We start from the raw sequence: 25,276 nt of genomic DNA on the forward strand, positions 1-25,276 counted from the left end.
AACATTTGTATCGTACCACTCAATACTAGCAACCGCTTCGGCATGTAGCTTATCGATGACGTTTCTGCAGTCGTCGATACTGCCACAAGGGGGATATTGCAACGACGATTGGAAAGTATACCTTAAAGTTTCGAACTTATGTCGAAGTTATGAACTAAATAATACAGGATACAAACCAGTCCTCCCAGTGCGTTGTGCCATTCTGTCCGACGATATATTCGTACAAATGCACGCGTATTTCCTCAATTCTCTATTTGCAGACATTTTATACATCTATTAGGATTTAGCCAAACAAATGGCACTCAGGAGACGATTTGCTTTAAGCGTGTCTACCAAAGTCACCTCTCTCCGCCATTGTCCGATTCTCCAAAGGGTGCCTGCCTACCCAATTTCCTTTAGTTGCTGTTGCTAGCTTTCCTTCGCGTGCTGAATATTGTTGATAATGCTGAAGCGCTGTACCTTCTGGCCATACAGTACGATGTTTTGTTTACCTTATAACCTACTAGAAAGACTCTTTACAGATGGAGCAGGAAGACGACAAGGTGCTGACCTAGGTGAGAGCTGACAACGTACGATCCGTCTAAAAGACACAACATTGACAAAACCACCGACAACTATGTGAATTTCGAGCAGAAATAAAATAGACGAGCATACCGGTTCAATAGCATATTGTGGGGTACCTACTCGACGATGCTAATGGTGCCTCAACAACGAAGAGACAGTAAGGATAGTAAAGTTCGCCATGGGGAAAAGATCAAGCGTGTGCGAACTTGTAGCAATCAAGCTACGCTAGAATATTCTGTCACTCGAGGTAATCACACAGCCATGATAGCTTTTGGCGGTTGTCGACAAGAGGCGCTCGTCCGACAACGCATGGCAGAGGATACCGCGTCTTTCCTGGTAAACGCCGCCTGTTATGCTTATTCACCACGCTATGATCAATCAATCCAATAAACACATTAATGTGTTTACTGGAGTAAACACACGTCATCCTTGAGTTTGGGATATTCTTGGCAATACGATGGTCATCCACAGGTTGGCAGTAAAAAAAAAAGAGTAGAGAACACTCCGTTGGGTTAAACACAAAGGTGATACTAGAGTGCAAATTAAGTCTGTTTAATAGGCTTGAAATGACTATCGTCAGAACGCTTAAAAAAGGCGCTTCAGTTGAACAGACCGACAATATATTTTAACGATCTGCCAGATGTTTCAGAAACAAAAATCGTGGCTATTTGGGTCAGGTCGGCACCGAATTTTTAGACGAGTAAAAAGTACGACCTATTTATTATAAATATAATCTCTATAGCGAATTTTTGCGTGTTATAGAACAACTAGGTGCTATGCACTCTCATCGGATTATGTATATAAACTTTAGATAAGTTTATATACATAATCGGATACCGCATAAGTTAGAACTGACGAACTACACGCTTTACCAGAATACAGAAGATTAAGCCGTCAGACTCAGGATACTTAGCCTCCCGTACACCTTCGATGTCGACCTGCTTAGTAGCTCGTATAGAGGACGACACGTAAAAATGGCGTAAATCGCCCTCGCATCATAGGGTACGAAAAATGTTTCTGTTGTACATCGTACTGCAGTGCTTAATTGACTAGAAGTCAACGTCTGAAAATTACTCGCTAACTTATCTTGGACAGTTTTCTAAGTTGTCACAAACATAGTCGAAATAATGTAATCCTTATTTGGTCTGTCCCGCTTAAATATAGCTTTTTTTCCACACCTTAGAAAGACTGCCTCATATCAATTGAAACAAATACGGACCAAGATGGTCCCTCTGCACCCGGCAAAGTGGAACCAAACAGACGACGTCTGCATGCTATACGCGTTTACGCGCGTACATTTGAAACATTATGCGATACATCACAGCAGAGGTTCCGTCAAAAATCAGACCTCGTAACAGATGCTACAGACATTGAACTAGCCCGTGTCAACAGTTAGTCTCGTCAGCCATTTCTTGTTTCTGTTCTTACTGCGATAGAGACTCACGAGGTGTTGAATGATGCATGATCATTAATTGATATATTATCGTAGACTGGCTCGAACGCTTGTTAAGAGACGCCTTCGTGTCTCTGTGCTCGCTCGAGGGTGTCATTGACTCACTGCGTTTGGGCGCCTGACCCAATATGGGTTAATCTCTTGAACAGAAAACTACGAATCGTGAAAAAGATCTGCCGTGTAATACCCACCTCCTTGCTGTCCCGCCTCCGTACACGTCAGATGCCAATGTCTAAAATGATGGGTCACAAACGACCCAGTCATCATCGTGACTGACCATTACATCTACATGTTGTTCTTCAATATGATCAATACTTGAAGACATTCGCCTCTTTATTCTAATATCATTCTTCGCACCCGTGTCACATTCAGCACCAATAGAAGCGGCTCTACAAAGCGCTGGTGCCTAGGTCGTTCCGCGCACCGCTATCGGAGAGTTGAGTCCTGTTACAACGAACACAGTGACAACTCGGTGGCTGGACTAACTCGGCGGAGTGTGAGCGTTTGTGTACGAGTCCGATAATCTATTTGTCTGTATATGTGCGAGTACGCCTAAAGAAAAAAAGGCCCATTTCGTCTTGCGCGCATAAACACTTCAAAGAACCCAGCAGCGGCAGTTCATTGCGCCGCTCGCGGCTTACTAGATGAGGGCAGCAGCGTTGAATAAACAGAAGAAAGGGGAACGAAAAACACCGACTTCGAGTCGAGCAGACGTTCGAACCGGGTCGATTGGTTGAGAGGCAGCCGTTGGCTGGCCAGAGGCAAGAAAAAGATGCCACGGTTCTCATTACGCTATTTCCTGGCAAAATAACGGGTCATAATAATGCAGTAGATACTGCGGCTCGATAAGACCGTACTGGAGACACAATGGTTACTTTGAGCAACTGTCTGAATAAAAACTAAATATTTCAAGTGTGTCGACGGCCAGTTCTGTGCACAAACACGTTATCACCGCACCATCACGAGGGTGCCTGACACGCGCCTGAGTCCACCGCCGTAACCATGGCAGTCTAACATTTTTCAATAGACGATATATCAATACATGTTCGTATCAGATGGACAGTTAAGGCTGAAACCTCGTTTCTTAGCCATCCCTGTCACTTGAAGATTCGTCGCCATGGTTTGGCAGCGTCGGCCAATTTAGAATAATGGTCAGACTCGCTTTACTTGGTGAAGGGCCTGATCTATATACGTGGATATCGTATCGGCGAAAAAACATGGGACGGGCAGGGGGGTCGAGCCACCAAATAGGCACTTGTAAACTAGCCAGACATTATGTTGCACACACGCGCCTGTTATAATATATTTAGGTAGATACATCGAATAGCGGCAATAGACGGTTAACACGGTACTTATGCGCCCAGACGGACCTCTCGTCGGGGTCCAAACAATATTTGGTGATATTTCAGTCAAAAGTGACTTCTTTACGAGCCTAACAGGCGTACCGAAGCCAGCGCTCTTTTCACGTAAATAAGCCCTGCAGAGATAAAACAGCCATTCCTATAACTGACTACTTCAGATTCAAGCTTTCAGTCCATGATAGACGTAGAGTATCACGTTATCTAAACACCTGACAATCACATCATCTTAACAAATCTGTTAAAACATCTCGGTTTATAGATCGTAAAAACGCAATATTCAACAGTTTCGTTCTTATTTTTCTAACACATCGCACAACGTAACCATTGTTAGCTATGGGCAGGGAATAAACACATCGCTTCATAGTCTTGCTGGGTATAGCTGCAGTGGCAGTTTTACTTGCCTCTTATTGGCGTGTTGTTTCGCTTCGGGCAAGCGAACGAATACGGCACGGGCCTTTGCAGCGACCAACTAGTAGAATTAGAAGTGTCACAAGGTGAATTTATGAACAGGAACGCCCCTACGCCCTCTGCCCCTTAACACGGGTCGTCGACTTAACGACTGGTAATGAGAACAAATGATTGTGGTTTGGCTTAATGATGTACGTTTGCTATGCACTAGCGTTGGGCCGTTGGATTAATTTGCCCCGGAGCAAACAGCCGCGGAGGGTTAGGTTATAGAAGTAGCACGGGCGTATTACCTCGGCCGGACGACTTGGTTGGGGTGTGTCCCTGTGACAGTGGGTGAACATTTCTTCCACTTCGTGAAGATATCGGGGCGACGGGCCTGACAGAATCAGGCCGTCTGAGGAACCAAAGGCTAAAGTAGGAGTTAACCAAAGAGCCCTGGTGCGGATTTTACCACTACGGCTGCTACCGTTACTGTTGTTGTTGTCGTTGTAGAACTTGCAGCAGTGGATCAGATATTGTGGTCAGTGATAGTTGAGTTCAACTCTGAATCTAAAAGACAGAATCTCCTCTGATGTCGGGAAATTATAGCAAACGAGGAGATGGTCCGGAGTCACCGTTCTGCGTTGCTTTCAAGGTACAGAGTAAGGTGTGAGTTATCTTTTCCGTGATTAGTCCCTCTAATATTTAGTCACTTCCAAGAGATTAAAGGGTTTCATAAAGGGCCCAGTGCTGTAAACGTTCCTTAAATATTAACAAAAATAGTACACTCAAAGCTAACGTTAGGGCCTTATGCTTTTTTATTGACTGCTATACTACTCGCCCCCTATGAAGTGCTGGTCCTATCTATCTATGTATTACTATCAATTATATACACAACGGACTATTAAAAGACGCATAAAACAAGTTTTTTTTTTTTGTTTTCTTCCTATCAGATCGAAGCCAATGTGTGCGTTTTTCCTTGACCAAGTCCTGGCTCTTTTCAGTATTCCGAAGTACTTGTATATAGTTTGTGCGAATATATTGGACCATGCATAAGCGACTTGGTTAACACTGTCCAGATCCTCAAGTCCTTCAGCTAACGATAAAGCGTTATACCGCCTCGATGGTCTCACCCGAGAGCTAAGAGGCCGGTGAATGTTTGATGTTCCCTTTGATCACTCGTAGGTCACTTAGCGCCGACTTTTAACTGGCGGCGATCTTCAAACGGGACAAGAAGCTCGTGTGTGCGTGCGTGCGTGTGTATTGCGTCTCAAAGAAAGTTACCGACTATGGGGTTTCGCTAACCGTTGGCCGGTTAGGAGTGCTGCTCACTTCAAACATCAGAACGATGTCACCTCGAACAGCTGACACTTGGACCGTGCCCTACCCCACGCATCTTCGTCGGAATGAATGGTAACTCTCTTCAGGGCTACGTGTGAATTTCTTCAAGGCTTCCAACGGAATCGACCGCCCAGGAACGTGATGAAGACCCCTTTTGTAGGTGTATAAGCGCTTGTTCGACGATTCTGTTAAGGCAAGAATTGCTTAGAAGTCTGCGTACTGAAGAATACGTATTTGCAAACAATTGCACCAGTGTATATATATAGATATATATGTAGATATATACAGGGTAGAATTCTATTCAAGTCGTTTTTGTTGCTGGTCACTGCCCAGTGGTAACACGCGTTTCCGCTCTGGTTTGTAAACAAAGCCACCTCAGGTATCCAGCGTCACTCATCTAGGTCAGGCGGCCATAGTGCTTTGTACTGTGGGGACACTTAACTGCAGCTGCTGTTGATACAATTATAATCTATAGTAATGTCAATCATATTTGTATGTTGCAGAGAACCCACTTTACTTTCTGTGACCTAACGATCTGTTTTCTGATCAGAAGCCCGCAAATGTTCCTGCCGCTCTACACCATTACTATGTTGGATAATCTGTCTACTGTCTAAACAGGTGATACAAAAAGAACAAATTTTTTTACAGACATTATCGAAGCTAGCGTTTCGTTTTAGAACTTTAGGACAGCCGATTGTACCCTCGCCGGGGTAACAATTATCGCCCGTCATCGAATAATTAAGGTTATGCGCAAAAATAGAGCGAACGAAAAATGGTGATCCAGCATTCGTTACCTACAATTCATTCGCGATTGATCCCTCGTCCTTTGACTACCTTTTTTTTTTTGCTGGTCCGCTGCAGTCCTCGACATATTTGTTGCAGGACGCACGAGGTCTTCTGAAGCGTCCACAGCTGCATCGTTGATCGCGAGCCAGCAAAGACAACGGCAGCAGACCGGAACAGTGCTAGCCCGCGTACCATAAAAGCACTACGATGAGTTTTTCTGTGTGTTTTTAGCGGCTCGGATATCAGCAGTTCCGAGTGGTACAAAAGCTCTAGCAACGGGACAGAGACATTAGACACGGAATCGATGTCAGCAATGCTGTTGTCGTGAGCTCAGGAGCTGACGAAGTGGCCGATAGCCGAAGTCGAATCAGAGAAGAGACATTATAATGCTGATTCCGGGAAGGTCTGTCAACAGACACTGCCTCAACCTAAGAAGAGCTGCGAGGATTAACATCATTTAAAGTTTGCGCTACTCTCTCGCTGTTATTTGGGAAATAGCGCATAGTTAGCTGGGTATCTTATAAATTGGACTTGACCCACAGCCCAGTCAACAGCTTGCGCAGCAGCCAGATCTGTGCGGCCTCTATACGTGAGCCGAAAGCTTACATAACGCTACTAATGGAAGGGTCTGCGCTCTGGGAAAAATGACAAACTGAACTCGGGGTGGGCAGTCGTTGCTTGTTGTAGGTTTCAATATTACCGCTATCCTTCGGCAGTGTGTCGGCAACCCAGAAAAGCTCGCATGTGACAAAGCCACAAGTGGAAATGCGTAGACATGATCGTTGTCGTAAATTTGCGTCGCCGCCGCGTTATTTAGCCGCGACACGCGAAAGGGAAAAGCCGAACAAGCTGCCACATATTGTCGTGTACAACTCACCATATCGTCTTAGAAGCAGCATCAGACGAAAGCAATCTCAGAGCTCAGATCAGAGCGGCACCGAAGAATCTCCACCTCCGTCAACACCTCCGGAGGCAGAATTCGAATCACCGTGATTGAAACCTCCGAATCACTAACTGAGTACTCCTATGTATGACCAGTTACAGAAAGTCGGCAGAGAACGAACATATCAACAGTAGTGAACGCTGAATGCCTTAACGGCAGCAAAAGTACAACCCAGGCCCCGCTGTCCCGCTAGCGAGCGCCATCGCCGCCCGATTAAGTGTTGCCTACAAACAACTTATTACATTATGTCTAGTAGAAAACCGTTCAACAATATATACAAGCGACGAGATGGTACGAACTTAAAGAGAAGGCCGCTCGCCACCCCATGACGTCTGAAAGTGGGGTAGGGGTGAGAGGGGAGGAGGTGGAAAGCGGGGACTCAAAGGAAAACGAAGGTAGGGAAAGGGCAGTAAGCAAAACAGACGCGTCCAATCTGTTGAATGCGCCTGGTCAATGGCCTGACAGAGCCTGTTGGACTCTGCCAACTCGTGAATCGCGGCGGGCCGACGGGCGGGCAACTCGTACACCTGTGCGGACAGTAGATGAGGCTGCCCTTTTTGTCGACGTCAATGATTAGCGTCGATTTATCAGCGTGGTGCAATAAAACTATCTTAGCCATCTATACTCAGGAAATATTGACATGGACCTGACGATTCAAATGTATACATGACAGGTTTTTATGTTGACGACCAAGCTGATCGAGTAACTCGATGCTCGCTGCGCCGTTCCACATGTGTATATGTGAGACAATTTTCCGTATATGACCAATCGAGCTCATAGCGCATACTGATTAACGTAGGGAGCGCCCCGGTTTTATATAAAAACTAACATTTGTTAAATATAAAAACTAAAAAACAGTTCAAGAAGAGATTCGTGTTCGATTTAGTATGCAACGTAAGGTCAGTTTACTTCAAACGAGATGTAACAAATAATGAAGCGGGGCATGGGTGTGATATCCCAGGTAAGAAAATTATCATAAGCTTATCGATACTTTCCCCGATTCCTGCTGTGTTGATTATGGTGCAGCCATCTCGTAGGTTGATTCGACTAGCGTAGGTAATAAGTACATTGGAATACGACCGTGCGCATCTCGGGCGCAATGTTACCGTAACTGGATTGAAATCGACTGATAATTGTCTTACCGAACCCCTTCACTTTCTTCCTACGATCGTAAACAAACATTGCTGAAGACTAGTGCCAATCGGCTCGCAAGAAAACCCAACAGGGACAGCGTTTCGACAAATGAGAGATAACAGTTCTACGTAGGTGCTAGTATCAGCATCATGGTGTAAAACTCGAGAAGAGATTGTCTAAACAAATACGTTATTATGACTGTAGCATAGGGGGACTCGGCTAGTGCCGGTGGTGTGTCCGTTCGAGCCTGTACGGTAACCGCGCGGACGTTCCGCCGGGGCGTCTATCGAAAGGCTCGTCGTTATTGCGACATACGTTTCGCTGTTAAGTGGTTGTAAATACCAGCGATGTTGCGTAAGAGAAGCGTACCGTGGAGGGAAGGGTATCTAAATAGAGACGCGTGTTAAACCAACACCATCAGCTCGTTCTACAACGAGATCGACGCCTGCGACGTCTGTTGTCGGAAGCGAATCGAAATGACGAATTAACGAAGATTATCCGCTTGATACTGCGGCGGGCTGTACGCTATTTAATATAAATGAACGCTATTTAGATTGCCCTCTGGGCAAAGAACAGTTTTGTGATAACTGCGACTGACCGACGATTACTCTGTCGGGCCGAAAATGCAGCTCCTGGATATTGCCCAGTTAGGAATAATGAGAGGATAAAATTGCTTTTGGTGCAAATAACTTTGTTTCGAAGTAGTTCATCGCTGATTTGGACTTCGGCCATGGTCGAAATAGTCTGATTTGACACGCTTGTTATACTGACAATACGCTGACGCCGAAACGGACGCAAGCAAAACTAATAACAAGTTCCCACCAAAATGGTCGAATCTACTGAGATCTATTCCTCAGCGAAGCCGTCCCTCTATGATCCACGGAGTGTTTACGTGGAAAGAACAGTGAGACGGAGGCAAGCTTCAAAACAGGCGTCTGAATCAAAGTAAAAGTTGAGGTTGAACTGAATGCATGCTCAGAGAGTAGGATGAAAGAGCGCTCCTGCCCATATTTTTCTTCTCATCCTCTTCTACCAATCGCTGGTAAATACTGAAAAACGGATTCTACTGTATGCCGTTTCTGTTCTTTCCCAATATCTGTGTTAAACCGACTCCTCCGGTGAACCGCGGTCCGGTGCAAACAGGCATTTACGACGCGAGCCGATTTGCTACTCGAAGCCTCTTCCTCACCGGTTTAGCGACTACGCCATAGATACATTTGTGAATAGCTTATAGAACAATCCCACCTTGTAGCCGTGATCGCGAAGATACCACCGCTGCCATCGTGCTTGTAAAACGATAAATTGTCTCGCAATTAATTTTTAACTCGGTAACATCGGTCGCCGCACGGCTTATCCTACCTCGCAGGCACAAACGTGCCGATGAGATAAAGCATTTTTAAAGAGTACGTTGTCCTCGTCGTTGCTCAGATTAAATTCCTTTTCCTGTTGAAAGGACAGACGCTTGCCTCAACTATGGCCTTTTATAACTATCTGGACCACCATCAGTTCGCATCTCGTTCGAACTTGCAGCTTCTTTACCACAATATGGCGGCAGAAGGGGCTTCTCTTATCAAGTAATGCTTCTGAATCGAACTTTTGAAATTTAAGCGGTGCTCGTATACCTGTCTGCAGAAAAATATAGTTGTATGAATGGATCTTTACAGGCGACCCCGTCACGCAGATATAGTTGTCGTAGTACGTATTGGTACTACGTTGGTATTGAATTGGTTGAAAGCCTGCCCTGTTATATGGTTACGCGTAACCGCATTTACGTCTATATTGTGGACTACCTTCCAGTCGTAGCCATGTTGTGGACCAATCGGTGTAAACATAGTGTAAAGCAAGTCGAAATAGATTGTTTACCTCTATAGATTGAAGTCTTACCTCGAAATAGATTGAATGCCTTCATGAGGATGATGTTCTCAAGTGCCGTACACAGCCCGTAGCAAAAATAATCGTAATTGCTCTTGCCAATTAACATCGTGCGGGAAAAAGCTGTTGGTCGTTTTAAATTGCCTGCCAAACTTAAATGGCCCCGTACTGAAACTGGAAGAGCAGAAGAATCCTAAGGACGAGGCTAGAATTTAGATTTTTCTATAATGAGACCGATACAAAAATCACTGAAACCCCAGGTTGGACACTGAAGGAACCGGCCGAGTTCTTGTATTAGCCAATAGCTGAAGTGACAGACTCCTGATCGAGCAGCACAATTCAACTTATTCGATGTCCTTTTCTGATAAGTTTCTGTTGTGTTGAGTCGTCATTTTCAGAAAGTCTGGCGTATACCATAGAAATGCCTAATTCAGAGCTAGATACTACGATTACTAAGATATAGGACATACTTAACCTATATTGCTTATTAGCTAAACATATTGTGTTCGACTAATTAGCTGATCCGTTTTTACTATTTTTTTTTTTGTTAAGAAACGCAAGACTTATCTGTCAGTGGGCAGGCGGTATGCGCCAGCAGACGATTTTGGATATCCAAAATCGTCTAGCGACTCCCTGGACTCACCTGTCAGAACGTTTAGCTGTTTCTAACAAAATTCTAGGCAAAGGATTTGATCTTAAAAGACATGGGCTACAGAATAATATCAAAGGAAAACATGAAACCGTTATATGAGCAGAGTGAAGAACTCATACTGGATGTTATGGTATAGCAACCTCGTCTCGCACGGTGAAGACTGGCCAGACCTCACTATCGTAACAGACTTATACTAAACAGACAAATGAGCCATCTGGAGAAAAAGGAAACTTACACCGACAAGATAATTCTCGGGGTGACAAAAAAATAACCAACGATGAAGCTAACCCTCCAGTGGAAAGGATTTGTGAATAAGCGGCATATCGACGCAAGAAGCCAACTGCAGTACGCTGCTGGGGTGTGGAACCCGACTCCCCACCACTCCCCTTCTATCGATGCAGCTGATTCTCAGTCGGCAATCGCCATACAATTGCCAGTATTCTAACTCGGGTAGTTGGCATAAGCCGTTCAATGGCCGCTGCTACTCGCTAGGTAAGCAGTGGTGCATTTGAAAAGAATTTTATGATTTTATTGTTATTGGCTCGTTATTGTTGTATTGACGTTAGAAGCAAGAAGATAGTGCTCTTTCTGTTTACCCCAACCCTCAACTCACAGACAGATACGGACTACGGGCACAAGAACACAACTGAGTTCTGTCGAGTTCTTCAGGATTCTTCAGCCCGATGACATCATCACCATGATACTGTAGCATTATATTTGTAGTGACCAGGATAGCAATGCCGAACACCTCGACCGTGATATTATTGTTGCCAGGTTACAGTTGGTTTGGCTGTTAGGTCGATACCGTCATTGTGGCAGAAGAGGTTGGTTGAGGGGTGCGGACAGGCTGTACGTATTCTATTGCGATTGGCGATGTTCACTTTTTTTTTGCTTCGGGCGACAACTTTGCACGGTGAAGTTATTGTCGGCAGTCTTGTGCTTCGAAGATGTCTCACAGCATACAATGGATACACAGGCTAAGCATCAAAAAGAGACTTCTTCAAGGAACTTACTCACTTGCTAGAAGGACACTAGAAATGAAAAATAATTTTAGGGGACAAGTTAGGCCATATGATTAGATTTGAAGTTTAGAGAAGATGCGTAGAGAAATGTTAATAGACAGCCTCTAAAAAACTATTTGTCGGTGCCAGGTCAAGTGCGTCGGTGCATAAAAGCGAGTGCGTGGCGGACATGCATTACTGACAGTCCTGTTAAATAGTAAAATCAATTAAAAAAAAGTCTAGATTTAACAGACCCACCGGAAGCTGTAGCTGATACAGGACTAATTGTAGTTAACAATCGGGTATTCAAGGTAGATATTTTTAAAATTGTCATATGGTTACAATGTATATAAGCAACTTCTAAACCATAAAAGTACCTTAGGCACCATGAACGCTTCTAAGTAATAATAAGTAATAATCTAATAATAATAATAGCACGTATGCTTCCTATAAACTAAAGTTTGATTAACGAGCAGAGGATTCTCACTGGCATAGAATTTAACAGAAATCCCTTTGCCACCATTCATAGTCCTAAATGAGGTAAATTATTTCAAATTTACTTGCCAAAGCGAACAATAGTCTCTGGATTTCGCTGTGAATATATTGAATTTTTTGCCCTTTTCACTGATACAAGCAGTTGACTAAAGTCTAAATACTGCCGTTATATCTCAACTGACACTGTTGCTTTACAAGTAGATACACATATCCGGGGCACTGCCGATTCCCCACTTTACGGCCGGCCACCCAAGTCTGCTGCGTTAAATCGAGATTTGCTTGCTTATTGCTCCCGGCCTGAATGGACCGTCCTCGCTAGCTTATGCATTGTGCCGCCTGTTCTGGCATATATTCTGCGGCGGTCGTTTGTTCCATTCCAATTCTTTTGATCACTACCGCCGGGGCGGATATAAGCAAGATCGAGGCACCAGCTACCAAAGGACCGATTGCCGCCCTCTGGAATAACTCAAAAGTAGCCCTTCAGAGCAGGCGTCCATTTGCGGGACCTTTTCTATCCCTTGGCCTATCGGCTGTTGATGGCCGACAGGCCATCAACAACGTAATCACCTCGAGCTAGCAGAAGTGTCACAAAAAGCAGACATCTATTGACAAAGGTATCAGATACCATCTCCGTATAGCTAACATGGCAAAGCGACTCGAATATGCCCAGTCCGTCAATGGCACGTTAATGTTTAAGTGCTGGGCTGAGCAAGAAAAGTAGCTATTTTCTTTCCCAAAGATTTTTTAAGAATGTCCTGCGTAGATGATCTTTCGTTCTTGACTACTTCCTGGCAGCCTTCTGCGTACAATAATCAAGTTAACGGGACGAAAAAAGAAATAAGTTATAGTCTATCAAAGAGTCGGTAACGACGTGTGAAGTGTATGCACAGGTAACGTCTCTAGTAGACTAGGCACGTTAAGCTAGAGTTCACAAAAAAGAGTGTAACAAGCTGCCTAATTTTATATCGCGGAGCATGAAGCGGTAAATTCAAACACCCGATGATCTTGGACCTTGCCTAGATTCACAGTAGTGCGGTCGTTTTCTAGGAATAAATTTCAAAATATCTACAGGACAAAGACACACGTTGGTTTTCGCCTCTTCACGTAAGCCCTGCGTCGACCGTTAGGAAGCACCTAAATTATTTTGATGTAATGCCTAAATTATAATGAAGTAAAACACGCAAAAGCCTCTGTATTAGAAGCACAGCGCATTACTCCCGCCGCCTTTATAGTTTACTTTATTCAGATAGCAGCTGCTTAAAGTGAGTATCAAATACTGAAGAACTGTATGTGGATATAATAACCCCGCACTCAAAACTACTATGAACATTGTCCATTCATTAGCATTTTCAAACTACGGATATCATCTTTCCTAACCCCGTATAACCCTGTTTATATATATATATATATATATAGCTACGTACAGCACGCAGCTGACCCTGATTTTCCTATCATCTGCCTCCCTAAACGTCGTTGGCCACAGTTGCTACACGTATCCAACTGAAGACTGTAAGAAAGTCTGTTTTAGTCCGCGGGACGCTTCTAGTAACAGATACCTATCAAGTATGGCAAATCAGTGTCGTCCGTCGTTCATCAATCAGACCTCGAACGAGATTAAACCCATGACGGCCAGGAAGCTCATCCTCTCAACTGGATTAAGCAAAGTCTGCCCAAGAAAACGAAGTACGAGTTCGCGTCTAAGCAGGTAGACAAAGAAAGCACTTCGATATGTTCGACGATCGAGCGCGTTTCGGATCAAGCCAAAGAACTAATCATCAAAAAGCGTCATGCACTTCGGCCTGTATGAGGTCCCTCGGAGAAGTATGAGTCGACGTTGAAGTAAACCGCAGCTGAGCTGTGCCTGAGTATCAGCTCAGACCGCAAAACCACATGCAGATGTCGGCTATCCAAGAAGAAGTTTTCCCACATGGTCCGGGCTATTAACACTGCACCCACTTGAGGGTAAGATCGTTGAAAATAGGTCCGATTGCCTGAAAACAAACAGCATGATATACCTAGGTTGCATCAGCTCCAGCGCAATTAACATTACCGGAGTCTCAGCCAGCGAACAATAGCGCCTCTATAAATATTGATATCTCACACAAAATCTCCGATACATCAAAGTATACGACAATACAAATCATGTTACACCAATAACGAGAAATCTTCTTATATATATATATATATATATATATATATATACATATGCGTCGTAAATAAAACGTCATCTTAGTTATCTTGATCTTCTGCACCTTCTAGTTTGGGAACTATCACAATTAGATGAGGTTGACAATCCGAAAAGTTCAGTACAAAAAACAAATCTAAATCATGTCTACGAGTAGAATTGGCACATTTTTATACGGAGGGCATCGACAGGGTGGTCGTTCCTGGCAGCTGTTGACGGGTATCCTACATTCGATTCTCGGGGGCATCACTGCATGTCTTTCGTATTCGTTAGGTCGAGGTTAGCCTTGGTGGCGGGCTTCAGTTTATCTTCATGTCACTTCATGTTCATTCACTGTGTAATCCGCCCTAATCGAATCGAATTTGAGATTCCTTTATATCGTCGTCGTCGCCGTTGGGTAGCATTTTCCGTTTTAAATTCTTTGTTTCCTTTTCAATCTCTTTTATCCATTTACTGCGAATCTCGTTGCGGAGCGACTCGGCCTGATGTCAGTACGAGGAGAAAATCGAGGCACCAACGCGTACGATGAACCTAAATCAGGTTCTGGAGCGAGTAACTCAACGCATGAAGGATTCACCGAAAGAAGAAAAGTTGTTTAAGAGAACGCCAACAAGCTCAGTTGAAGGTACACCTCTGCCCTCAATCCGCGGTCCACTAATCCTCATTGTTGTTTTGGATCAGATCATGAGATCTTCTGCGTTGCCATTGATCGCCATTTAAGCCACCCACGGTGAAGACCTCAAACACAGTGGCCCATGGAACCTCGCCTGCTTGTATTTCGCTGGTACATTGTTCATCATCGTTACGTAGCATTTCTCCTATGCAGAATACTGGTTGCGAGCGACCGACAGTGCTACGAAACATTTGTCCTCAAAGGAAACAGCGCTCTTGTCTCTAAGGGGAAGAATAGCTTAGTTTAGAGGTGCAAGTTGTACCTTTATGTTGGTAATGACAATTAATCTCTTATCACTAGATGCTCAACAAAAATAAATAAATCAGCAAGCAGCCGTCCAAAATACAGAATTCTAAAATGAAATGCTTTTTATTATATTATTAAATAAATATTTAATATGATCGAATATTTAAAATGAGTCACTTTTTTTCCGTTTACGGGCAACTTCTTTATAGACCATTCGGTGTTGCGGTTCAGTGCGTCCTAGTAAAATAAACGAGGCTAAATAAATAAACAACTAACTAACTGTATATTTCGGTCTAGTTAAGTTCCTGCTAAGGCATCGCTCAGATTTCTCCGAAATTCACAATATCTGGCTAACTAATTGCCAGAGGTGGCGCTTTACAAAATGCCGCCATCGACGCCTCTCAAAGCAGATAATAAACTCGCTCGTGAGGCCAACTAAACTCGAAACAGTAACAAGCAAATCTCCTCATTGCCTCCTCACGCCAACCTTTCTTCCGCCCCGGAGGGCTAAAAGCTTGTTTCTAAACTAGCTTCGCTGAGTTGAGCCTGAGAAATGAGCGACTGCGTTTTTTGGAGTGAACTAAGATCAGGTTGTAAACTAAGGATTAACTTCATTTGACGAAGTTGGTCCTTGCTTGATTTTCTCTAGCGAAACAAAGGACGACTGCGACGTGAGGCGCTGTATCTGAAATGAGCAAGGGGAGTGCTTCTACCGGCTACCGGAACGGAGCACCAACACTTCACGGCGGTGAGGTCCTGCACTCCAAATGGACAGCCATGTTAATTAAGTCAATATAGTACACATCTTCTATAAGGGGAGCAAACAGTCTGCACTGGGTCGGTCTATTATTTTGAATGGCTGCAAGTGAACTTATTGCCAGAGCTGCACAACACAAGAAACGTGTAGAATTTCCCACATCTCCGAGTGTTCATGTGATTGGACCCATGAATTTACCTATATGGACTACTGCTGTTTATGAAACGTTTGCAGCGTATCTTAAAAATCTTAGCGCACAGAGTATGAATTTCTAGGAACATTACTTCATCTACGAACGATTGAGAAGTCAACGTACACTTCGAGATGACTTCGAAGGGCATTCAAGCTAGAATTATTGAATTCACTAGCGGAGCCTGTCTCTAAACCATTTTAACTAACGAAAAAAAAAAGTGAGGTTCAAATGAATCACGACGCATCTAACGTGCAATAGACCGAACTCAACCTTCAATTTTCAACGAAGCAAATTTGTTGAGGCCAAGAAGAATGACTAGCTTCATAAAACGATAAAAAAAAACATGGGCCAGACTGTATATATGGCCCAGTCGACTGAATAACGAACACATATACGAACCGCAGGCAAATTGTAAGTAGTAGTAGTAGTAGTCGTCGTCATCGTCGTCACGGTGATAGAACGTACCGAGGTTATAGTAAGGATCAATGTCTCCGATGCTTAGACAAATCAATCTGATCCAATCGGTGTCGAAAGACAGCCATCGAAGACTCGTCATTTTGATACTACCCTGTTCGATTTGCGCTTTTGAAAGTACACTGGTGTCGTTTGGTACGTGGAAAGAAATCAGCGAAATGCCACACATGTAGGTACGAGTCTCGGCTATTCTATGATAGAGCACCGGCACCTTCTTTCTTGATCGATTTACTTTCTAATAGTTCATGCTTAATTCTACGGTACAGAGAGCGACAGCTTCGAGCTCTGCATGATTTAGTCACTGGACAATCCGACAAACTCTGAAATCAAGTTTAAAAAGATATCTCCGATATCACACGCAGACGCCACCAAAACTACCGGCTTTAATTGATAAGATCGATTCGTTTACCATGTAACGCAGGTGTATGGGCGCTAGGACCGGTCTATTTACAACACTACTATTGCAGAATACCTTCACATACGGTCTCTCGCTATAGTTACGTAGATATCTATGTGACGAGCTTCTGTAGAGGGGAGGATGAGAAGCGAAATTAAAAACAACGTTCAGAAACGTTATCAATGGTCTTCCTCTCTCGGAGAAATACCCACAGTTGTTTGCATGTTTCAGAGTTTACTTACGTGACGCGCTAACGACGAGAGTATCTTCCGAAGGCTTTGGTTATTTTACTGTTTCCCTAAATCGTTGAACCATCATCCTTACATGATCGTATGGGGTTGATTAATGTACAAAATGGATGCATAACTATCGAAAGCCCGAACCAGCAAGGACCAATTGACCTAATATCGCTTGCGCAGTCGGTCCATTTATTTCAACCCGGCTTAAGCTGGAGAACTTCACTATATGCGCAAGTATAAATCAGTCAATTTTTCTAGCTCTGCAGCATCTATAGTATGCTTCAAAGCACTAGACGTGCGTGTTCGATGCCGGTTCGCCCCTTTGTGTCTCGGAAAAGGTATATTGCTCAAGTAGGTGTGTACTTTCATGACAGTACAATCTTCAGCCCTTTTAAACGTTAGATGAGCTCACTGGAATAGCTTGCATTTGGTGATGCCAACCCAGCGGGTCATTGCAAATACACCTGCGGCTGATGCAGTAGTGTGGTCCTCTTCTGCTTTTGCATCCCTGATCTCAGAAGCGTCCCTTTCTCTACCTCTTCCCTTCCCCCCACATATCACCACGCACCTCGGTCACTGTAACTCGGCTTAAAGCATGTGCTGTACATGAGGCATTGTTGAGACTTCTACACACGAATGAATTACCGACTAGTACGTATGATGTGGGTCGTGGAGTTCACTCTGTCTCGCTAGGTGAAACACTTAAGCTTTGCGCAGTCCACGTGCCCTGAACATACCCATGATAGCTATTATTGTATAATGACTCCTGTTTTTCTACATGTATTTGTCTGCAACGAAGAGGTTTCTTGACGTACTTTTATGTAACGTATCCGTCGTCGGTATAATCTTTACCATATGTTCTTGTATTATTTTGGATAGACTCCGGTTATCATCAACTATAACATAGACGCGGGAGGCAAAATGGGTGCGACCAGGGTTCTTAGGTAATTAAAATAAGACGATAAAATCTCCGAAAGACCGTAGAGTTTTTTTTATTGAAGCTGACACAACCTTGTAAACAAGCCGAATTCCGTAATAACGAGGGTGCCTCCAATAATAAGTAAGCGCTTAAATAATGCCATATTTGAAAGTAGAAATAAAGCGGGGAAATAACCACAAGTGTTTTAAAATCGTCACAAACTTTGCCTCTGATCTTCACAGCTGTTCAAAATTTTCGTCAAATTTAGGCATTATTTGAGGCCCGCTCCTTCAATTTGCCTTTTAGGTACAAGTACTATCCGACTGCATCCAAAACAAAAAAAGATCTGTGGCGGTATTTACTTCTATGAAATCATCCTAACGATTAGTTTCTTAATTTTTTTTCTTAATTAATTTCTTGCATTTCGGCCTAACATAGGAGAACGATACGAGAAAAACCCGAAAGATAAATCGTCGTGAGTGTTTACCTTGCTTTGTTCATACAAAACGAACAGTAATGTTTTTGTCGTTCGCACGCCTGAAAGCTTATACGGCAACTGGGATAAAGATTAAAGATGTCTTAGACATTTGTTGTCCTATATCGGCCTCACTACCAAGAGAACGCCATTATTGTTAGTGATTTTAGCGGCCGATGTACAATAATACGACTAATGAACGCGCCCCTTGCCCTGAAACAGACGGTATACAGAGGAGTACTTATGAAAGTAACCAGTTTCACTGATAGTTGCAGTCTCATCAGATGCGGATACGCGACGTCATTGGAGCGCCTCCCGGTGGCTTGCGGGGTCACAAGCGTGTGGCAAACATATATGGTATATAGTCAGAGACTTGGTAGGACAAGTAGACCGTGAATAATGAATCACAACTAGAAACAGGTAACTATTATGCTATATTTTGGCAAATCGTATATCGTGGTCTAGATTCGATCCAGGCGTAGACAGGAATACTGAGAGCCAGCCATTTGTCTGATAAGACGCCTAACGACGATACCGGGCGTGAAAGCTGAAGGCTTACCGCGTAAAGCGATTTATTTGTACTATCAAATGACAAAATCTAAAGCGTCCCCGATCCATATAAGATACGTGAATGGTATGACAACTTTACTAGAGCGCGATACTCGTTTCAAACATGTGATATCAATGGTTCTGCCGGTGGATAGAGCAAAAAACAGAAAGGTATAACTCTAACCTTTGTTTTTGCTCACGATAGCAGTCTTGGATAATTTGGAATATCGGAAGCTCTTGATACGAGTTGGTCGCGTTAATTTTGTCCCCCAAGACACTTGCGTCCAGTTCAATTAAAGGGGGCATTTGCGAGCTGTGCACTATTTCGAAAACCACAACACTAATTATAACATTAGGATAACGATAATAAACATGAAAGAACTAAATGTTCGGCTTGGACACCAGCCAACGCACGTTCGGCGTGCAACCGATCTTATCATGAACCTGCGATCCCAAACAGTTTGTCCATTGGTATGAAGCTTGCTAGCGGTGGGATAGGCCGCCGGATACCCAGAACGTTAATCGACCAAAATAACTACCGTAACTTTTTTGTTCATCTAGTGTTTAAACGAGCTGAAAAACGTACGCTTTACACGCAAAATTCGTTCTCCCCAAACGTAACGCTCCCCCAATACCGATAGCAGCTGTACAAATTGCACTTGTTAGACACGTACATCCCTAACAGATTGCAGGAAGCGGGTTTTGTTAAATTCCCTTTCCGTTGCTATCGCTTTAACTGTGATACACGAGTGTCATGCGTGAGAGATCAAACGAATGGGGCGACCCAGTCGATACGTCCTGGTTGAACTGGCTAATCGTTGTCCTACGCACAAAATTAATTTTTTTCCTTACCGCCTGCCTGGCTGGCTGCAGCTACAAAAGGAGCGGCCTGCAAGGTCACTGGGTGATTCCCGCAAACAGATATTTACGCGTCTATTTTACGCTTGCTGCTAATTACCTAAAACCGACATAGATCTATTTTGTATGGTCTATGAGTCACGTATATCTTGAGAATGCGGAAATGTGGAGAAGAGACATTGTTACAGTATGTTTGATGGTGTTTGTGAAATCTCGCTGATACCTATTTCAAGTCGAAAAATTACGATCAGCCATCAGTGTTGATGGTTCTATTAAAATGATAACAAAATCCAACACTCTACCGATCTACAAAAACAAATCAGCTCAACTTCAACTTGTTTATACAGTCTGTCAATTTTGCGCATCAGACATATAATGAGCCACACTCAAGCCTTCAGCAAGTCTTCAATAGCCTGAACAGGCTAAACAATGTCGAACATAGAAAATATCGGCGAATCCCAACCGGAATCCGATCCGCTCCTCTACAAAACTATAGTATCCAATCGCGGTAACAGTTTAGATTGTTACTCTTATGTAATCCTTATCAGGCCCATAGTTATTCCGATATCGACAATGATAACGACGAAAGACAAGAATATATTCTATTAGACTGATCTGACGGCTGATCGGACTCGGGGTACCCGGCAGCCCTTTTTCTGTCCACTGTAACGCCAGTGAACTTCACACTTTTCCATGAAGCAATATTAGTCATTTGTCAGCACGTTCAAAGTATACTGCGTACCTTGCTTGCGACTTGGGCCTGTTGAACGTTGTCACATCTACTGTTAATAAAGTAAAGGTACAAAGTACGACAAGGTTTCATTATTTAGTTAATTAACGGGAGATCCGTCTACCCTGCACAGGTATCAGTGGCTATATGTAAATACAAGCTACAATTGAAAGTTTTCGCGGCACATTTTTGTGTAGATTATAACGTTCATTGGTAGCCAGGCCCCGTGCAGAGTGAACCTGGTCAGACAAAGCAAGACTATTACTTACGGTTTTTTTGCCAATTTTATGGTTGCATTTATAATTCACTATCTTCAATGTGTGTTCGGTTGCATTCGGATAGTATTATAACAGTAACGTACTTTTATCTTTCAGCCAGGCCCAGCTAGCTTAACTAGAGCCCAACGGAAATGGAAATAATACTGCCCCTTTCAAACACCTTCGTGTTTTGTTAGCCGCTCAACAGTGAATTCAATGGTTTACTTGGGTTCCGTTACACTGAAATATATACGCAATACATCACATTCGGCTCGCTACCTTCCTATGAGGCCGTCTTCGCTTAGGGCATTGAGCCCGAAAATGCGGAGAACCCGTTATACTAGCACAAGTTAATATGCAAATTAACTGTAGTTATAATTATAGGGAAGGGATGTGAGTTTGTTTGAGCGTAAGTTGCAACGGCGCAGGCTTGAAGTACGATAGATACCGCGAGCGAGAGACAACGACAAGTCGAACAGAGCTTAGCTTGAAGCTTGAGATGAAGCTATCACAATGCCTCGGACCTTGTCCGAGAGCATAATTCGATAGTATTAATACATAAGGTGCCCAATCCCAAGCAAACTGAGTGTGGCTCATCCCTGATCTTTGGTTCCCACCTCACATGTGTCCCAAGTCTTCATAGGCAGACACGTTACCAGTGAAAAGCCTCGGGGGATTTTCTCTTGTGGCAGCATTTGTGTGATTTTTGTTACCACCAATGCTCGTAAGTTTTTATATGGTAAGAGAGAAGGCAGGTTTTTTTAATAACAGCCAGAATAGCGGCCGGTGGCGTGTGCACAGAAAAATAAACATCTTTTTGGCATTCTATGAAATCCGATTCAACGGACCGGAAGTTGCATTAGGGATTTAGAGACAGGTTTGCTACTTTCTTCAGTGTCATGCCTGCACAACGAGCATGTCCATCATCTGGGCTACGCTCTCGTAGAACGCCCGTACTATATCTATATTCAAGTAGTTTCTATATATTTAGTGGTATCTATATCGCCACAAAGTCCGGTGACGTATATTCGTACATGATACGCCTTATGTGGTGCCTTTATGGCCTTCATTCCTGTAGGCACTGTAATGCTTGTTTGTTTGTGTGCGACTGCTGTTTTCGGTGTTGTAGTCGTGTTACGGCTACGAATCGTAGCAGAAATCCTTTTGTAGTATAGCAGCGGTAGTCGATGTTGTTGCCGGCAGGAAAAGAGAGATCGTGAACCTTTTTCGGCTTCTCCCCGGTTGCACACTTCAGCGCCATCGCTCACAACGAGCTGCGAGCTAACTCTTCCGACGGCAGTCCGCTCGGAGTTCCGTAGCTCTCAGACAGTCGACGAGCGCCGGCCGTCTTCAACCGCGGTGCTCGGGCTACTCCGCGTGAGGTTCCCGGCGGCGGGAAGAAGTAGCTCTCTTCTTCTAACTGTGCCTCGACCACCGCCGCGGCCGCCGGTTCCGCTGCCAGCCGGGAGCTTATTATGTAGTGTGCTCGTGGGTGGCTTGCGCTTTCTAGTGCGTCGGTGCAGTTGGTCCGCTCGATGGGTCCAGTAGTCAGGCACGTCGGCGGCGGCGCCTGTGCTCCGTCTCGGCGCTCTCTGAGTGGCTCCGGAGCAGCGGAGTCTCCTCCCTCCGAGAGCCTGCCCTTTCCCTCGACTCGCACTGCTGTACTCACTCACTTGGAACTCCGCTGGCGCCGCCGTGACTGCATCTAGAGACTGGAGGCCGCTGCTGCTGCCGCGGTGAGCGCTGCCGAACCGGCGCCCACAGCGGCGGTAGCTGGCGGCCGCTACTGCTGGCTACAGCCGCGCCGAGCTGCGCAGGCTCGGGGTCCGGACTCCCGGGCTCTCTCAGTTAATTATCTGACGATACACAGTGCGTTCGCTAGCTCCTGCCACGACCACTGCAAGCAGCAGCAGCAGCAGCAGCTGCAGCAGCAGCCAGTAGCCAGAAGTCGCGCTGCAGCACTCCGGCCTGTATCGACTCTGTCATAGACATACGACTGTCTCTGTTCTATGCGCCAGCAGTAGTACTCTACGGACACGTTCAGATCTGAAGTCCGACTCGAACTATCAACCCACCACGAGGCAAAGGAGTAACGCAAAAGTAACACCGCCGCTGAGGCTACTTCAGTTATTAGTTGAAGTACGAGTTCGAGATCAGTTGCACTCCGAAGTCCACTGGTTTCTTTGTGAGGTGCAGTTGATTTGGCTGCTTCGGCACTGAGCTCATTTGGATAGAGCTAGTTCTTTTCAACTGCAAGGAAGTTGTTTCTATCCACAAGTTGGACCGCTTCAAATGGACTTAGTACGTGCTACTACTAACTTAGTCTATCATAGCGAACACTAGCGTGTACGATCAGATTCATTAAGTTCTACTGCTTGTTAGTTAATATTCTGGTGTAGAGTATATAGGCACAGTAGCCTTGTAAACTATTTGACGCGCATCTGTATAGCGAAAGCACTGTTTTTTAATTTACTCACACTCTAACAGTGAGGTCGAATCGGCTCTTAATAAGCATTTGTACAAAAGATCGTTTCTGCGACAAGCGAAACTCTTCTAGATGCTGTGTGTTCTCCAATGAACTTTTCCGCCCACTTCTTTGATCGATAGTGCACTATTGGTACACGCGCGGTCCACCGTGTGATAATAGCAGCTCGAACAATTCGCAAGCGGACCGGGTCGAAGCGTTTGCTTCGACGTCTTCACGATAAAAACTTCACGATAACATGTTCCAGAAGTCGTACAACAGAACGCCACTGTGCAATTGACTGTATTGTGTCTAATAAGACGGACCCGTTCTATCAGTCACAGAAAGCACGCGCTGCGAATTTGTGAACGTGTTTAAGTGTGATCATCGCTACGTGTATGTGTTTCAGTGATCTTCTGTATTCAAGCGTAACTTAGATACGTACTACTTTCCCCTCAGGCAACCCTTGGCCACAACACGGCGTTCGCAACGATGAGCATAGCTGTAAGTATTCATAGTAAAGTTTCAGCCAAAATATATCTGTGGCACCGTGATGCAATGCTGGATACGTCTCCGTACGAATAATATAATGCAAGCGGGTAACGCTCTATTATAATGCTCCCTGAATAGGATCCACCTGACAACAGCTACAAACGCCTTTGTTCAGGCATACGGGAACTAAAATGTGCGTTCGCGACCCCCGAATCAATGTTAGTAGGGAATCGATCCACATTGAGCGGGTTCGATAGGCCGCAAGCTCTAGCTTCAGAACGTCCTTGCAGGCGAAAACGCCTCCTATATGCCCGGCCCCGGGCCAGCTCTGAATCCCGCCTATTTTCCCATGAATGCACCTACCCGCTCGTGAGCGCTTCGTAAGGGGTAACAGAGCCTGTGAATACACAGTTACAGAAGGTAGACGTCATTTTGCCTGATCAAGCCAAATCGACTAATCAATCATTTAATTTCATTCCGGCGACTGTTAGGTGTGCTTTGTGAGCAGCAGTGTCTCAGGCCGCGTCATCAGTCTGGCTTTCCCCGATATTGATTGACAGGCAGGAGTAGGGCCCGACAAGGGGCATTTAGTATAAGCTAAGTTTCAGTTCCTCTTACCTAAGGTAAATCGGGGACGGGGCAGGAGGAATTGAAAGTCGGCCGATTTTTAATGCGCACAAGTGCTCGCGATCAAAGCTCTCTATCCAGCAGCTACTGTGTGCATCCATAATTGATCATGCTAGAGTCTGCTCTATAGATAAGATGTACGTAAACTCCTGCCGTGATCCCGTATATGCGGCAAATTATACCCCGCCATGAACTACTACTAACAGGGAATATGCTACTGGTTGGTGAGAAATGCAGTGAATCATAGGGCCTACAGTGATCCGTTTCTGTCCCTTGTCAGCGTTTGTAACAGTTAGCTAGTTATGGCTCTAGTTTTAGCTGTCCGTTAAAAAGGTGCGTATTGGAGTTTTTTTTTTTTTTTTTTTGCCGCATCCATTATCTTTCGTAGTAGAATAGAATGCGAATGTTCAAGCCAAACAGACCCAATATTTGGGGAGGGAGTGAGCATTTGAACGGGTTTCACAGTGGCACTCCCTTTGATTATTTCCCACCGATATCGTTTTTATTTCGTCGTCGCTATAACATTTTTATATGCCTCCCGTTGATGTGCTTCTGTGCTTTTCTGTAGATCGCTTCGTACTTCTGTGCTTTTTGTAGCGCCACTTGAGACAATCAATTGCGAATCCTATGAGAAGTGCGTAACTGCACTATGACGCGCGACCCCAGAAAAAGACACCCGTAGAGGCGATACGGATAGCGACACACGGCTGGTGGTTCCCATTAAAACCTATAGAGAATTACGTCGAGCTAAA

The 25,276-nt window shown here is 44.4% G+C and overlaps 1 protein-coding gene across 3 annotated transcripts in view; it reads left to right on the forward strand.

Moving 5' to 3' along the window:
* Window positions 1-25,276, forward strand: part of LOC111269796 (E3 ubiquitin-protein ligase RNF220) — a 79,535-nt gene that overhangs the window by 30,248 nt on the left and 24,011 nt on the right. The window contains exon 1 of one of the 3 annotated variants that reach the window (XM_022849636.2): window positions 22,832-23,909. The exons of the other annotated variants lie outside the window; for them this stretch is intronic. Within the exon in view, the coding sequence (XP_022705371.1) occupies window positions 23,898-23,909 (12 nt within the window). The 5' untranslated portion in view covers window positions 22,832-23,897. Of the gene's footprint in view, window positions 1-22,831; window positions 23,910-25,276 lie in introns of those variants that run through there. 3 annotated transcript variants of the gene reach the window in all.

This window comes from Varroa jacobsoni, unplaced genomic scaffold (genome assembly GCF_002532875.2).
Source record: "Varroa jacobsoni isolate VJ856 unplaced genomic scaffold, vjacob_1.0 scaffold_1415, whole genome shotgun sequence".
Classification (NCBI taxonomy): domain Eukaryota; kingdom Metazoa; phylum Arthropoda; class Arachnida; order Mesostigmata; family Varroidae; genus Varroa; species Varroa jacobsoni.